We start from the raw sequence: 18,156 nt of genomic DNA, 5'->3' as shown, positions 1-18,156 counted from the left end.
ATATACCGCGTAAGAACAGCCCTTAGCCGTGGTATATTGGCCATATACCACACCCTATCGGGCATTATTGTTTAAGTGAACCGTGATGATAACTCACATTTCTACTAAAAAATGACACCTATAACTTCTCTATTTTGTAAATGCTGACAAGATTTCAAATGTTGTTTGTAACAATATGTGTTATTCAGTTATGTCGATAAATCCTAATATCCAAAGCCCACAGTAACTATAACTATGCCCTTTTCAGGGAATTCCCCATCAGAAGAGTCTGAGGAGCGCGACAAGGAGCCCCGGACCCTGACCTACCCAGCATACATCGCCAGCCTGCTGGACTCTGGTGCCAAGCGCATGGCGGTGGGGGTGCGCATGGACTGCAGCAGCCAGGGCCAGTGCCCGTACTCCTGCCACCTCTGCCACATGAGCCCTGGGCCTGGGCGTCCAGCCGAGCCTGTCCTGCTCCAGATGACTAAGGCCACCCCGCTCTATGAGCTGGTCTCCAACAACGAGACCTACCAGGCACTGAAAACCTTGGTTTACTCTCTTTTTCACACATTTTTGCAGACATAGGGAAATCTTCATGATCAGAGTGAATTCCTAAAAGCGTAAATAAACGAAAGTGATACTGCCAAGAGCAGTGTGCACATTGTTTTGTCTTTGAAGATATCATCGAATTATTCCCATGCACCTGCAACAAACAACCTCAGATGTGCTTTTCAGATTTTTTTATTCAGAGCATAAAAGAACATTCACCACCAATAATTTGATGTCAATTTATACATTTAATCATGCAGTGAGAGTACCACAGCAAAACACATAGGCTAGATGTTTGGCAATGGCGGTCGCAAAATGTGCTGCTCTCCGACATGAAAATGTTGAGAAATTGTGTGGTGTATGCCTACATCAGTATGTCAGACTGTGATAAGATAAGCTAGAGCAGTGGTTCTCAACTGGTTTTGCCTCGGGACCCAAATTGAACCAGGTTGTCTCAGTCGCAACCCAATATTCGCATCATGAAACCCCCCCGCAAAAATACAATCTGGAAAACTATTTTTAATGCTTTATTGATAGTAAATGTAGCAATTATATGACAATGTAAAATAGGAAATAATTCAATTTTGCCCATACTCTTGATTAAGAATGTTAGGAAGCTCACTGGTTTGAGACCACAACATCAACCAAATCCGCTAAATAGCGCTGCTAATAGCTCTATATTGATATACTGTGATAAATTTTTTTTTTTTAGATACTATATTATTTCATCACTTTCTACCAGGATTTAGTCGTTTAAGTATTTTTTCATTAAAGAAAAACCGACACCGCAACCCATTCAAAACCTCTGATCCACCAGTTAAGAATCGCTGAACTAGGGGATGACTGCATGACCCACTAGAGGGGCAGATGATATTGATGCCAAGGCTCAGGTTGTGTATGATATTGACAGTGTTTGTTCCATCTTTCTGTCTCTTTGCAGGCACTGCAGGAGGCCATGATGAGCATGCTGTGGTGTTCTGGGAAAGGTGACGTCATCGATGACTGGTGCCGTTGCGACTCGAACGCATTTGGGACGGACGGCCTGCCAACATGTGCCCCTCTCCCCCAGCCTAGGTTAGTCACGCAAAACAATCCGTTTACGCAACTTGATAAACACAAATAAGATTGTATGTATCGATATCTAAAGATGAGCTTGTCTTCTCATGAGTTAGTTAGGTGTCACTCTCTTTATTTTATCTATCAGGCTCAGGTTGTCCCACTCCTATGAGCCCAGCAGTTCGTTGGTCATCATGGAATGGAATCACACTGAGCCACTAATCGGGGTGCGGATCGTTGATTACCTCATCAGCCAGGAGAAGGTGACAGAGAGGACAGACCACTCTAAAGTGGAGACAGGTACATTCCTTCTCTGTTTCAGTTGAGGAATTATGGTATTTATTTTAATTTCATACAGCATGTCCATGTTTAAATTCACAAACAGCTGTGTATGGTTACTTAATGTAGTGGCAAGGCAAGGCAACTTCAAACTACATGTTACCACAGCAAATTCCAGATGCTTATAATGATTTACATTTTTCCTGTTGTAGTTTTGCATGTAACCACAAGATGGTGGTCAAAGGTAATAGTAGTGTGGTCTACATTTTCGATTTCTAGAGTTAACAATTACTAAATGCAAAGTTATGGAGTGCATCACACATGTTCTAGTGTTAAATCTTTATCTGAATGTCTCTTCATCACACAAAGAGTTAAGCCTCACCTACAGTATATCAGTCTTGAACAGAGTATACCGTGGTCATATAATTATGTCCATTCTAGATTGGACCACCACCAGTTAGTAACCTATCGTGTCCCATTCCAGCAGGACTTTCTGGATGAGTGCCTTTCTAGCCAGGGATAAGGGGACTGCTTCCACACAGGTCCTATGGGCTTTGCTACTGTAATTACCGGCATTGACTGGCTGTTTTACCACCAGTCTGGCTGGGGGTCTCCTGTGGAGTTTCAACCTGTATTCCAATAAATGGCCTTTCAGCCTGCCCTGGATTCACTTAGAACACCCAATTCCTGAAGGTTTTTAAGCTTGAAATAGGTTGCTTTTCTGACAAACATATGATGAGAAAAAATGTTTACCAATGAAACTGAAGTGGAATGATTGGTGGATTGATTGATTGCTTCAAAGCACACACCTTGAATGTTAAACATAGGTGGTGGAATGGAGCTATGCAGACAGTACAGATCTGGGACCACCTAGGAGAAGGGGAAAGATATCTGGAAGGAACATTGTCGGGAGGAGTGGTTCTGATTTAAGCATTCAGTCTCCTGTCAGATTAAACCCCCCCAAAATAATGTGGTGAATAACCTTCAGATGAACGTACTAGAACTCCAGTGATCCTCTCTGGGCCTCTTCTCTCTGGAAATGCTCTCCATTTTATCTCACAGATCCAGGCTTCTTTTATCCAGGCATCTAATGTGAGACACATACTGTAGCCTAATGCCCAAGGCCATACTGTGTACTATGGAATTGTTCAAAACTTAATATGATCGAAATCTATAGCTACAATTTTAACATATGCATTTTGTTAGGCGAAAAACCCTTATGTTGCACTATGGAATTGTTCATAATGTAATATGATCGAAACCTATAGCTACAATTCTAACATATGCATTTTGTTAGGCGAAAAACCCTTATGTTGTTCACCATCTCTATAGGTCTATTTGTGTAATAAAGTATTGGACTTGAATATAAGTCCATAATATATTATGGTATCAATATAGTATCATCTAGCTTATCTTGATGCTAACAGGTTTAATTTAGTATTAATTAAAAGTGACATTGATTGCGTGGAGCCACCAGCCAAAACAGAACTAATCCATCAAGATGTGCAGATGGGCATGTTTTCTTTCTATCGATTGAAACATTTGTCTGTGTTAGATTGTTGTTCGTTTTGCACCTGCTGCATATCCCAAGTTATCCAGTTGATGCAACGCCACAGTGATATATTTCAGCTAAAGTTATTGACGTTTCACGTAATGTGTCTTTACACAGATCCTCTTGTCTGATTGCGCTATACGGCCCTCAGGCTTTGGAATCATTCATCCATGTCCAAATGGGATAATTCATTTCCTTTTTCCCATCAGTCCAGTTGTTTATGGCTTCCCCTCTCTCCAGGCTATACTGCCCATCCCAAACCCCAACTTCAAACATGTTGTGGCCGCTAAAAAACCAAAAGAACAATGTTATATCAAGTCCAAATGTGGGATTGTGAAAAAGTGATCGATGAGGAGGTGCTATTGTAAGGGCTAAGACTTACTGGAAGGGAAAACTGCTTCTTTGCAGTGTTTACTGGAAAGATCTGAACAGATTCCATGGAATGTAAAAAGAGATTACAGAATCTTACCCCTCTTTTTGTAGAGACTCATAAGAAACATATTTTTCCCTTTTTTCAAACGAGAACCTGGACAACCGTTTACTTCATTTACACAAAACAATGGGGTGTTCCCCCCTTGTACTGTACGCTGGTCACTTTCAGTCCCCCATAGCCTCGGATTACATTACCCTATATTGTAGCTATATACATATAATATATCATAGCTAATGATTGTAGTCTGGCCCTCTGGACAGAGGCTGGTTGTGTGCTAATCTCACACATAATGGGATTCAGGCACACAACTTGACATCATAGCCCTCTCCCAGATGTTGAAGCTGACTAAATCGGAAGTCTGCTTTCAGTCATCACAACCGGGCCAGACTCCATGTGAAAACAAACAGCCGGCCCAGCCAGGCTGATGTCACTGCTTTGATCACCCAATAACGACAGGGTTTACTCAGAGGTAAGTGGGACATGACATCCAATCCGTAAACAGATTACATATACCCATGTGCTGCTTGGGCCGGAGTGCCACACTTCCTCCCCAGCAGGACAGGAGAGCAAGGAGAGCCCGTGAAAGGGATGCATGCCCAATGTGGAAGACGAGGTTTCATACCCAAGGAATGTTTCCACCGAGCGCTTTGGAGTCCGATGAGCTCACCTCATCTGTTGGGCAAGGTCAGGTGCTAGGGCAGGTGCATTACGGAAGCTGGCACATTCTCTAGGTGGCCTCATAGACCCACACATACCCAGAGAACAAAAGTCCAGCTGTGAGTAGCATAGACACTAGCCCCTCACCTGGGCAGGACCAAACTCAGACAGAGTTCCTCAAACAACATAAAAACACTGTCTCCATCCACCATGAGAAGTCAAGGGGTTAAGGTCTTTATTGAAGTAGACAGTGTTATCCCTGACATCCAGGACCTTTATATCAGGCGGTGTGAGAGGAAGGCCCAAAAAATTGCCAAAGACTCCAGCCAACCAAGCCATAGACTGTTCACTCTGCTACCGTCTGGCAAACGGTACCGGAGCATCGGCTCTCAGACCAACAGGCTCCGAGACAGCTTCTACCCCCAAGCCATAAGACTGCTAAATAGCCAGACTGCTAAATAGTCAATTAATGGTTCCCGAGCTATCTGTACTGACTCTATCTTGCACTGATCCTACGCACACTCACTAGACAAAATATACACACTATTTATACACACTCACTCACAAAGACTACATTGACACTCCCACACAAAACCCACACACATTCACATACACTACATACGCACACACACATACCACACACACACACTTTCACACTCATCATTTGCTACTGCTACTCTGTTCTTTATTTTACTCTTATTATTATCTATCCTGATGCCTAGTCACTTTACCCTCCCTTTATATACAGTGGGGAAAAAAGGTATTTAGTCTGCCACCAATTGTGCAAGTTCTCCCACTTAAAAAGATGAGAGAGGCCTGTAATTTTCATCATAGGTACACGTCAACTATGACAGACAAATTGAGAATGTTTTTTCCATAAAATCACATTGTAGGATTTTTAATGAATTTATTTGCAAATTATGGTGGAAAATAAGTATTTGGTCACCTACAAACAAGCAAGATTTCTGGCTCTCACAGACCTGTAACTTCTTCTTTAAGAGGCTCCTCTGTCCTCCACTCGTTACCTGTATTAATGGCACCTGTTTGAACTTGTTATCAGTATAAAAGACACTTGTCCACAACCTCAAACAGTCACACTCCAAACTCCACTATGGCCAAGACCAAAGAGCTGTCAAAGGACACCAGAAACAAAATTGTAGACCTGCACCAGGCTGGGAAGACTGAATCTGCAATAGGTAAGCAGCTTGGTTTGAAGAAATCAACTGTGGGAGCAATTATTAGGAAATGGAAGACATACAAGACCACTGATAATCTCCCTCGATCTGGGGCTCCACGCAAGATCTCACCCCGTGGGGTCAAAATAATCACAAGAACGGTGAGCAAAAATCCCAGAACCCCACGGGGGGACCTAGTGAATGACCTGCAGAGAGCTGGGACCAAAGTAACAAAGCCTACCATCAGTAACACACTCTGCCGCCAGGGACTCAAATCCTGCAGTGCAAGACGTGTCCCCCTGCTTAAGCCAGTACATGTCCAGGCCCGTCTGAAGTTTGATAGAGTACATTTGGATGATCCAGAAGAGGATTGGGAGAATGTCATATGGTCAGATGAAACCAAAATATAACTTTTTGGTAAAAACTCAACTCGTCGTGTTTGGAGGACAAAGAATGCTGAGTTGCATCCAAAGAACACCATACCTACTGTGAAGCATGGGGGTGGAAACATCATGCTTTGGGGCTGTTTTTCTGCAAAGAGACCAGGACGACTGATCCGTGTAAAGGAAAGAATGAATGGGGCCATGTATCGTGAGATTTTGAGTGAAAACCTCCTTCCATCAGCAAGGGCATTGAAGATGAAACGTGGCTGGGTCTTTCAGCATGAAAATGATCCCAAACACACCGCCCGGGCAACGAAGGAGTGGCTTCGTAAGAAGCATTTCAAGGTCCTGGAGTGGCCTAGCCAGTCTCCAGATCTCAACCCCATAGAACATCTTTGGAGGGAGTTGAAAGTCCGTGTTGCCCAGCGACAGCCCCAAAACATCACTGTTCTAGAGGAGATCTGCATGGAGGAATGGGCCAAAATACCAGCAACAGTGTGTGAAAACCTTGTGAAGACTTACAGAAAACGTTTGACCTGTGTCATTGCCAACAAAGGGTATATAACAGAGTATTGAAAAACTTTTGTTATTGACCAAATACTTATTTTCCACCATAATTTGGAAATAAATTCATTAAAAATCCTACAATGTGATTTTCTGGATTTTTTTTCCTCATTTTGTCTGTCATAGTTGACGTGTACCTATGATGAAAATTACAGGCCTCTCTCATCTTTTTAAGTGGGAGAACTTGCACAATTGGTGGCTGACTAAATACTTTTTTCCCCCACTGTACATATCTACCTCAAATACCTTGTACCCCTGCACATTTATCTGGTACTGGTACTCCTTGTATATAGCTCCATTTTTGTGTATTTATTTTATTCCTCTTGTTACTATTTGACTTTTTTTATTATTATTATTTTTAAACTGCATCGTTGGGAAGGGCTCCTAAGCATTTCACGGTAAAGTCTACACCAGTTGTATTCGGCGCATGTGACAAATAAAATTGATTTAACATAATATGTCATGGATAGTCATGGGAAAATGAAGTGTCTGCTGTTTGGTTCAATGAAACTCTCCTCTACCATCCGCTATTGCAACCCATGTTGTGGCTCCAGAACAGATGGAGGCTAACACCTTTGATTTAGTCTATTTGAGTTTAGTCATGGTGATTTACTTCATTGGAGATTTACAGTGAAATGACAATCACAACAAACAACAAACATTGAAGAGGCGAGAGATGTCAAACATAGCAATGCCACAAAAACAACCCTTAAGCTCATAAACACTTTCAAGCCCAGCTCTGACAAGTGGCAACGACACACTCTAATCCCAGACAAATATTTACTTTACAAATGAAGTTGAAAGTCGGTGGTCCAGAAGGGATATTAGGAGAGCCAAGAGACGAGGGCGTCTTTACAACAGAGGGGGACTTGGACCGCACCATCATACCTCCATGTGTTATATGCAAACAAAAGTAATGAGCAAAACACACAGATGTCAGGGCCGCCAGGCTAACATGTGGGGAGACCATTAGTAAATGCTGTAGACTGCTGTAGACTGCTGTTGAAGCCACTCAGAAACAGAATTAATGCAAGTGTGATGAGGCTCTATGCATGGCAGGAATTGTTTGAGCCAGAGGAAATACAATTATTTCTAACTGTTCACAGAACTCTTAAGGATTGAAAGGATTGTCATAAACATATGTTTAATATTGAGTGGTGATAATGTGATTCTTATTTATGATCTACTGTATGATATTAGTAAGGTACTCTTTAGACAGTTGAGAAGACCAATACATATTCAGTTCACAATCCGGGACCAAAAACAGATTGTATCCCGGACCAACCAATCAACCAATTTGAGCAGGTGAACGTTTGCCCTCTCTCAGTCTTCTCTCGACCATATTCACTTTTACGTAAAGTGGGACCCTAAAACATTATGCATTAGGCAATGTTATACATTGTCATTAATCAGAAATCAACTGGGTTTCATCTAACACTCATCTTATGTGCTCCAACAGTGTAATTGCCCTTTTTTAAAGCTTTTTCACATCATATTTGGGGTTTGGCAGTTTCAGATTCAGCTTTGGAACACACGCAAGTTCAAATGCTATCAGCTTTAGTTCAATGTTGAAATATTTTGCTGGATTTCAAGAACAGACAATTTAGCACATCTCTAAGGCCATAATCGAAGGCAATACAGTACAAATCGTAAGCGGTTCTATGACGTAAATGGCAGAGGCAGTGTTCTTATCAAAGGCTTTTTTGTGAGAAAGTCTACGCAGATTGAAATGTTCTTCCTCCCTCTATCCAAGCAACTTCACTTTTTAAAATGACACCCCCTCCTCCTCTACTTCAATTAGGGCTTTATTTCCTCTGTTGCTCTGATAAAGACAATACGTTCCATGTGGGAGATCAAGTCTGTTAATAATTTTTAGCCGGGAAGTGCCAAGAAGCAATGGTCTACAAACTGTTGTTGTCCATCTCTTGCCTTTTGTTAATCAAAGTAGACAACAAGAGCCAGATGTTATTTGTTGAGTCTTTACGGTGCTGCCAAGTCTGCTGGTACCTAACAGTTGCTGTTTTAATAGAACTGGTAAAATTCCCAGCGTTTTGGATAGGGGGGAACCTATGTGATGGATTAGGACATTTTCATGTTTAATTGTTTACCTGTTTATTAAACAAAATAGTCTCTGTGTGTGTTCAGGCACAAGGTCTTTCTTTCACTCCCCGTCTTTCCCTTTAAATCGCTCATTTTCTTTTTCTCTCTTTTATGAAAGAATTGCAGACAGTGACAAGTTCAGAATCTGCACCTTAGCAGAATCAATGTCTATGTTCATGTAGTGACAATTGAGACATGAGTTGGAGATTAAATGTGACACTTTAGTACAGAATCCAAGTGGATTCACATGTGGGAAACATTGTTAAAATGCTCCAGGGCCAGACTACTGATATCTAATGTGCCAAAGTAAACTCTCTCTCGTGTTGCTTCTTCATCATCATCTAGCCTATCTGTTCACCTTTTGTCACAATATTGTTTTGAACATTCTTTTAAGACTGATGCCTGACTGAGCGTTCTACTCAATGCAAATGAATTGCCCCTTGGGGATTAATAAAGTTGTATTGTATTGTCAATTGACGCTGATGAAGATTTCATCAAAAGTGCATTACAGTGGCTTTGAAATCTAAAGGAGGCAGATAATTAGTAGAAAAACCTTTGTGATGTCGCCAGAATGACTTTAGATGCAGTATAACGTTAGCTAAAATTGAGGGGAGACCAGCGGATTTTAGCTAGCTAATGTTAGCATTGCTTGCTATTTTTTACAAATTTTGCCAGCTAATGACAACATTGCCATCACTCTAAAGTAAATTTGACGACACAAAAAGAATGGCAAAGTTGTTTCCTACTTCAGCAATGTCATCGTATTTGCAGGCCACTAATGAAACAGTCCTTAGCCCTCATTCAGAATGACTGGCCATCAGTCAACTTTTGGGCACTACATTTGACATTTTAGTCATTTAGCAGACGCTCTTATCCAGAGCGACTTACAGTTCGTGAGTGCATACATTTTCATACTGCCCCCCCCCCCCGTGGGAAACGAACCCACAACCCTGGCGTTGCAAGCGCCATGCTCTACCAAATGAGCTACAGGGGACTACTATGGCAGAGAGCGACTTGAGAACGTTCATAACAATGGCATCACGCTACCAAGTGACGGAGGTGCAACCCAGGAATTCCCTTGTCGTACTCGGATTAGTCACTACTCCTCAGTGGTTCTTTCCCATTATAATACATTGTTTGATAAATAAATAAACGGTCACACAGTTCATGTGTGTTGAATGGGTATGAAAGCAACTACACATGTATTCCCTTATACAAAATACGGCAGGTTGGCATGGTCCTGGTCCATCTATAACTTTCTTATGCAAAGAAAGACATTTGGCAAATGTTTCAAATCACATATGATAGTAAAAAAGTAAAGTATGATATGTCCAGGAATACCTCTCCACATTCTATCTGACTCTCTCTGTCTGCAAGACATCATGGGCTTATCAGAATCTATTGTCAAGGTAGACCTGGGCCAACAGAAGGAATGATGCCAGCCTCAGCTGATGTGAGAGTGATAAATGCACTTTGGCTTCCTCTGAATTAATCTACAATCACACAACACTTTATGATTTGTATAGAAGACTTGCATGTGACTAGATCAGGTTGCATGTGAACCTCTAGTTAAAGCAATTCAAATAATTTTTGCGAGAGGATTATTTCATACCGCTTAGGATTCTTACATTTAGACCAGTTGACAAGATAATGAGGCCTTGGTCAATGACAGCACAGTGGACCCATCGTTAGCTCATTATTTGGAGCATGTTCCCACACAGTTGAGCATAGACAACACAACACTGATCATTAGCCACCCACAATGGATATGAACTTAGTTGAGTTATTTTAGATTACCCATACCCTCATGTATCCCTCTGCATATGTAATACACACATGCAGTACATTGTGCTTTATAGTATCTTTCCAACTACTAGGCTACTTTTAAAGATAGACACATATGTACAGAACCATGATGTTTGAGGCAGCTATTCCTTTAAAGCTGCAAAATATGTCACTTTTTGGGGCGACCCGACCAAATTCATATAGAAATATGAGTTATAGATCTGTAATTGCCATTGAATGCAGGTCTAAGAAGCGGTAGATCGGTTCTATGTGCGCTATTTTATATGCTTCCCGTTCTTAAGTTTAGTTTTCCATCTTTTACTTTCGATTTTGTACACCAGCTTCAAACAGCTGAAAATACAATATTTTTGGTTAAGGAAAATATATTTCACAGTGGTTTAGATGGTACAATGATTCTCTACACTATGCTTGCTTATTTTGTCACAGAAACTGAAATTAGGCAAACTATTAGAATTTTTGCAACCAGGAAAGGACAAACTTTCAGATAATTATTAGGAAAACCTTTTGCCATCATTGTGATGTCGCCAGATTGACTTCAGATGCAGTATAACGTTCGCTAGCTAAGATTGAGGGGAGACCACCAGATTTTAGCAAGCTAACATTAGCATTGCTATTTTTGACAAACTTTGCTAACTAATGACAAATTGCCATCTGTCTAAAGTAAATTTGAAGACATGAAAATTATTGTCATTCAGCTGTGGTTGTTTACATTAGCATTATCTGATCGCTCGGAGAAACCACTGTTCCAAAAAGACTCAGCTTCTGAAGTTTTGCAGTCAGTTTGCAGACTTGGTACCTCTAGCCAATATAATTCACTCCAATTGTTAATGGATCGGACAGGTGCTGAAGATGGCTGAGCGTTTTTAACATCGGGTCCCTAATTACGACTGGATTCCCCATATGGACCATCTAGACAAGAGAGTGTTGTTACAGGAGGAGGTCGCAGTTCCGGAGCGACCCACTAGGTGTCATCCTCCGACAACCTTAGGCACCTCCTTACTCACAGTCTGAACTAATCATCATCCTATTGGTGTCACCTGTGTCTACCTGTTCACCTGTGTATTTATGCCCTCACTTCCCTGTGTTCCCTTCCTCAGTTTTCTCTGCTAGTTTCTCTATGCTCAGCAGTACTAATCAGTGTCTGATCAGAGAAGTATGTACAGGTACTCAAGAAGTGTTCTCCCTGTTTCTTTATTATTTCAGTCATAGTTACTATTTTGTATTTTGGCTGTCAGCTTGTTTTTGGAGACTTATTTGCTCCACCTTTCTTTTACGGAGTTATTGCCTACAAAAATACACCATTACTATTGCTCTCTATTGCAACAGTGATGGTTATTTCAATCACTGGATCATGTCAATGGAGGGTAATCTGCAGGGGATGATCCTGGAGAGTGATAAAATAAATGAAACTGCCCTGATCCTAAAGAATGTCAGGGAAATATTTTGTTTACACCAGAAGATTTTAATTGATCCCACTATAGCCATTGTGCGCAATCCAAGTGGTATGAGAAAGTACCAGTCAGGACTAAAGCCTTACTTTGATATAGCGCCATATCGATTTATTTTCCATGTCTGTCAAAAATCAGGAAGCCAATAGCGCTTTTCAATTCTGATGTCTATCAAAGGGCTGCACACAATGTTGTACAGTTGCATGTTGTGTGTAGCCCTATGTAATTAGATTAAGATAGCATGAATGTTTTAACCCTTTCCTGCAGTCAATGACCAAAAGCACCCTCACTGGCCTCATGGGGAATCATTTCATAATTAATAAAGATTATTTCTTTTTAAAGACAAAAATCTGGTGTTTCTATGTCAAACAGTTTTGTTATATTTCAGTGTTCTGTGATTTATATAAAGTGTAATATTGGGATGCAAACTAAACATTTTATACATTTCAACTCTATATCTGACATGGTACAGGTGTCTTCTTTTTTTAAGCCCATAACCATGTGTGTGAGGTGTATATTTTTGTTTCAAAGTAGATTTGTTTAAGACTACCAATAATCACTCTGTGTGACCCTGCTTTAGCCCACTGCAGTAAAAGGTTTTAAAAAGATGCAGTTATACTTTGTGACCTTCAAGGCTCGAATCCTGATTGATGCTCAAAACATGAACGCTACAATCACCATTAGTTCTAATAGTTGGCAGTATCCATTATCATACAGTATAAAGTTACACTGTAAAATGCAATATCTGAATCCTTTTGCTAAATGGACAATCACATTATTATTACATAGCCATGCAAATATGTAATGTAATGCTTGTAATGCCCCTTAGGGAAAAAGATTGCAGTCAGATTGTAGTTATACTGCAGTTAAAGTGCAGTATAACTGCAGTATGCTGCAAATACTACTTCCAAAATAACACTGTTTGTTTACTGCAGTAATTTTGTAGTGTAATTGCGGTTAGAGTGCAGTATAACTGCAGTACACTGTATAACTGCAGTACACTGCAGTTATTCTGCAATTACTGCGTCCAAAATACCACAGTCGACTGCAGTTACTGCACTTTTACTGATGTTTCAAAACTGCAATCTTTTTTTTGTAAGGGGCCGTGTGAGGCTGTTGACTGTTTTGATGCAGACTTGTCTGTAACCTCCAGTTGCTGTATTAGCCGTTTACCAACTCAAAATAGTTTTCTTTTCCAACCACTCCTGTTTTAAAACTGAAGGATTTAAAGTATTTCAGGTTGAATATCAAACAACCCTGGTCCCTCACACAGTTCATTGGCGGGCTAGCAAACACAACAGCTGCTAGCTGCATTTCTTTAGTTTTTTATTTGAAAAAATGTTTGCTGCATTTCTCACTGGCTGGCTAGCAAGGTCACCAATTCAATATTTAAAAACATGTCTACATAGCTTATACATTCCTGAATTCATAAATAGTGTATTTGTTCATCTAAACAGCTGATGGTGAGAAGCTAATTTGAGCTAGTTAACAGGCAAACAAACAGATGAGACGCACTAGCAAGCAAACACTGATACATCATCTTACTTTGTGAACGTTCCCTTCTGTTGTATAGGCCTACTGCTTTCGGCAACTGTGCGTCTTTGTCAAAACATTTTCTAGTTATCAAATATAGTTTACAGGTTGTCAACAATCTAAGCCAACCCTGTCTGTTTTGCCGCATAGTTGCGCATGCGTCAGTTTTGTTGCTAAACAATCAACCAATCTATCGAGGAGAATTGTCTTTTCAGACCCACCTTTGTTTGACAACAGCTGAAAATCAGATAAGGGGACGGCCTGTACCAAAATGAACGAATGGCAGGGAACAACCGTCTTGTCAGTTTGGATAAGCCTAGTATGTTGATATTTGTTGCTCACTGCAAACATTTTTACTAAACAGTATGTTCTAAATAGTATTTAGTATGGTTAGTACATTTAGTAATATGGAGTACCCAAGGCTAGAAAGATCTTTCACAAAACAGACCAGTCCAGCTCACATAAAATATCTACAGTACATTACCAAAATATATTTATTTTCTCCATTTGACCATATATCTGAAAAATGTCATGGCTACGATGTCTGCACATAGCCATATTTGATTAATCTAGTCAATATTTGTATCTTTTTGAGAGACAATCCTTCAGAGGAAGCATCAAAAGTAGTTTTAGAGTGGTTCTATATCTCAAAGTATATGACAGATGGTTATCTACAGTATGTTGTCATAAAGTGCAAATTTAAACAAATATGAACTCTTACTGTATTCTTAATCCCATAAAAGAATAAAAACGTTTTACTTTTGTTTTCTTAGAACAAAACAGCATCCAACCCTCAAATATGCGAGTACAACTTAAGCGCAACTTAATGTATTTCCACCGTCCCTTCCCAATGGGCTCTAAACATTACTTTCTTTACGCTAGACAGATATTCCAACTCTAGCAATTAATATGCTAAGTGGTACAATCCTTCACAATGTCACTTTTCATTTCCATCTTTCCGCGTTTAAACCCACGCTCCTCTGTAGGTCTCTGTGCAAGGTAAATATTTCTCAGTGACAGCGGTCTTTTTTCGTTGATGTTTTCACTGTTACCTGACCCAATGTTTTTACCCGTTGGTGACCCATAGGGGTTGAGCAGGATTCAGGGAGGACATACAGGATGACTACCTCAGAGAGTGTCTTTCCCAGTGAGCTGAAATGCATAGCCCCATAGCAAATGCCCTTTGACGCATGCAACCCAGCTGGGAAAACACCTTTCCTGCCACTCCTTAATGAGAACAAGCATGGTATATTATTTGAGCTCACAGAGTAGGGTTTCTGTGGAGACGTTATGTTGGTGGCTGACAGTACACATAGATGTTCCTAATGTGCCCCAAACTGAACATGTAACAGCCTTAGATATTAGCCTATAGCTTAGAAGAATTACAAAGTAGCATATGAAAACGTTGTCTTGTCTCCTTTAAGAACTGTTGCTATGAATGACTATTTGTGATGTTTGCAGGTGCAAATATCCTCTCTAGTCAACACATGATGTCACTGATTATTTGATGAATGAGTTTTCCTCCCGTACAGAGACGATGTTGAGCTTTGTGGATGACATCCTGTCTGGGGCCAAGTCTCCGTGTGTGATGCTTGGGGATATCCCTTTCCTCTTGACCTCCTCCATCAGTATGATCATTCGCTGCCTGGAGCCAGACACCACTTACATGTAAGTTGCTGTAACATTATCAATGGATGTTTATCTATTGTGTTCGAAATTAAGAGTTTATTTCCAAAACGTTATATATCCATTTTCAGAAATGTTGGTAAATTAGCTTTTATTGTTTTACAGTTGAAACAACAACAAAGTAGGAACCCCGCCTCTGTTCTGATAAAAAGCTGAGGGATGGGCCTGGAGAAATGTAACCACTCTCAGATTAATAGACAGAGCTATGAATGCAAGGACTGACCATCCATGATATCAAATGTATTGTTTTAACCATGTTTTGAGGCTATACAGTATTTGTTTACATTTACAGTGTTTACAAACATTGGAGAAAAATAAGCTTATATTGTGGGATCTCATGGGGTTTATGAAAAGATAAACAAGGTGCTTGACTCCATCTTACAGTATATCAACTTAAATTGGGTGCTGGATCCTCCGTATATAATCCAAAGAACAGAAATAGGACAGCACTCCGGTAAATAAACTTACATTGAAATATTTCTATTGATGGGGTGTGACAGTTGAACTAAGCTCATGAGGCATTTATAAGTTGTATTCTTCAAGAATCAATGGGTATATATCATTAATTTATAAGTCCAAAACTATATGTAGCAACTACAGATTGCCCCTTTAAAGAATTTATGAAAGAGATTGGTGTGTTTTTTCACTATCTAATCATGTCATGGAAATCTTATCACTTGATGGTTTAATTCAAGAGAGAAATAATCATGTTTTTTTGCAAAGCGCTATATATCCACCTCACTCTTAGAGAAATAAGTAGTACTGCTAGGTTTTACACAGTCAAATGTAACAAATAACTACATACAAACAAAAACTGTACAAATGATACATTTGTGACATCAATATTATTATCTTTCTTTAAATGAATCAATACAGTAATATGAGATCTGTATGTAAATCATTTACATTTTACAGTTTAGTCATTTAGCAGATACTCTTATCCAGAGCGATTTACAGTTAGTGCATTTATCTTAAGATAGCTAGGTGAGACAACCACATATCACAGTCAATACAGTATACGAACATTCCATTCCAGCTAAACAATGGCTATATACACTAACAGTCAAAGGTTTGGACACACCTACTCATTCAAGGGTTTTTCTTTATTTGTACTATTTTCTACATTGTAGAATAAAAGTGAAGACATCAAAACTATGAAATAACACATATATAATCATGTAGTAACCTAAAATGTGTTAAACAAATCAAAATATATTGGAGATTTAAGATTCTTCAAATAGCCACCCTTTGCCTTGATGACAGCTTTGCACACTCTTGGCATTCTCTCAACCAGCTTCACCTGGAATGCTTTTCCAACAGTCTTGAAGGAGTTCACACATATGCTGAGCACTTATTGGCTGTTTTTCCTTCACTCTGCGGTCCAACTCATCCCAAACCATCTCAATTGGGTTGAGGTCTGGGGATTGTGGAGGCCAGGTCATCTGATGCAGCACTCCAGTTTTGATGTCTTCACTATTATTCTACAATGTAGAAAATAGTAAAAATAAAGAAAAACCCTTGAATGAAAAAAAACTAATTTTAATACCCACCTAAATATGTTAATACAAAATCTGAGAACATAAATATTTTACACACACATGAAGGTACCCATAAGCTATCAATTCTGGTGAAAAAACACAAATGCGAAAAATTGGTGGATATAGCACTTCAAATGGAAAATACTCTATCATCATTATCACCACTCAGATACAGTGAGGGAAAAAAGTATTTGATCCCCTACTGATTTTGTACATTTGCCCACTGGCAAAGAAATTATCAGTCTATAATTTTAATGGTAGGTTTATTTGAACAGTGAGAGACAGAATAACAACAAAAAAATCCAGACAAACGCATGTCAAAAATGTTATAAATTGATTTGCATTTTAATGAGGGAAATAAGTATTTGACCCCCTCTCAATCAGAAAGATTTCTGGCTCCCAGGTGTCTTTTATACAGGTAACAAGCTGAGATTAGGAGCACTCTTAAAGGGAGTACTCCTAATCTCAGCTTGTTACCTGTATAAAAGACACCTGTCCACAGAAGCAATCAATCAATCAGATTCCAAACTCTCCACCATGGCCAAGACCAAAGAGCTCTCCAAGGATGTCAGGGACAAGATTGTAGACCTACACAAGGCTGGAATGGGCTACAAGACCATCGCCAAGCAGCTTGGTGAGAAGGTGACAACCGTTGGTGCGATTATTCGCAAATGGAAGAAACACAAAAGAACTGTCAATCTCCCTCGGCCTGGGGCTCCATGCAAGATCTCACCTCGTGGAGTTGCAATGATCATGAGAACGGTGAGGAATCAGCCCAGAACTACACGGGAGGATCTTGTCAATGATCTCAAGGCAGCTGGGACCATAGTCACCAAAAAAACAATTGGTAATACACTACGACTGAAATCCTGCAGCGCCCGCAAGGTCCCCCTGCTCAAGAAAGCACATATACAGGGCCGTCTGAAGTTTGCCAATGAACATCTGAATGATTCAGAGGAGAACTGGGTGAAAGTGTTGTGGTCAGATGAGACCAAAATCGAGCTCTTTGGCATCAACTCAACTCGCCGTGTTTGGAGGAGGAGGAATGCTGTCTATGACCCCAAGAACACCATCTCCACCGTCAAACATAGAGGTGGAAACATTATGCTATGGGGGTGTTTTTCTGCTAAGGGGACAGGACAACTTCACCGCATCAAAGGGACGATGGACGGGGCCATGTACCATCAAATCTTGGGTGAGAACCTCCTTCCCTCAGCCAGGGCATTGAAAATGGGTGGTGGATGGGTATTCCAGCATGACAATGACCCAAAACACACGGCCAAGGCAACAAAGGAGTCGCTCAAGAAGAAGCACATTAAGGTCCTGGAGTGGCCTAGCCAGTCTCCAGACCTTAATCCCATAGAAAATCTGTGGAGGGAGCTGAAGGTTCGAGTTGCCAAACGTCAGGCTCGAAA

General features: G+C 40.3%; 1 protein-coding gene across 1 annotated transcript in view; it reads left to right on the top strand.

Annotated features, from left to right (window-relative positions):
• LOC311146835 (astrotactin-1-like) overlaps nt 1–18,156 on the top strand; it is a gene marked incomplete at both ends in the record, with an annotated part of 251,337 nt that overhangs the window by 219,469 nt on the left and 13,712 nt on the right. Inside the window, 4 exons of the mRNA XM_084183432.1 lie at nt 248–516; nt 1,472–1,605; nt 1,736–1,887; nt 15,050–15,185. Coding sequence (XP_084039558.1) covers nt 248–516; nt 1,472–1,605; nt 1,736–1,887; nt 15,050–15,185 — 691 coding nt within the window. The remainder of the gene's footprint in view (nt 1–247; nt 517–1,471; nt 1,606–1,735; nt 1,888–15,049; nt 15,186–18,156) is intronic.

Source organism: Coregonus lavaretus (genome assembly GCF_964263955.1).
Source record: "Coregonus lavaretus genome assembly, chromosome: 19".
Lineage (NCBI taxonomy): Eukaryota > Metazoa > Chordata > Actinopteri > Salmoniformes > Salmonidae > Coregonus > Coregonus lavaretus.
Note: the sequence above shows the minus strand (reverse complement) of the source record. Positions and strands in the feature narration are given on the sequence as shown.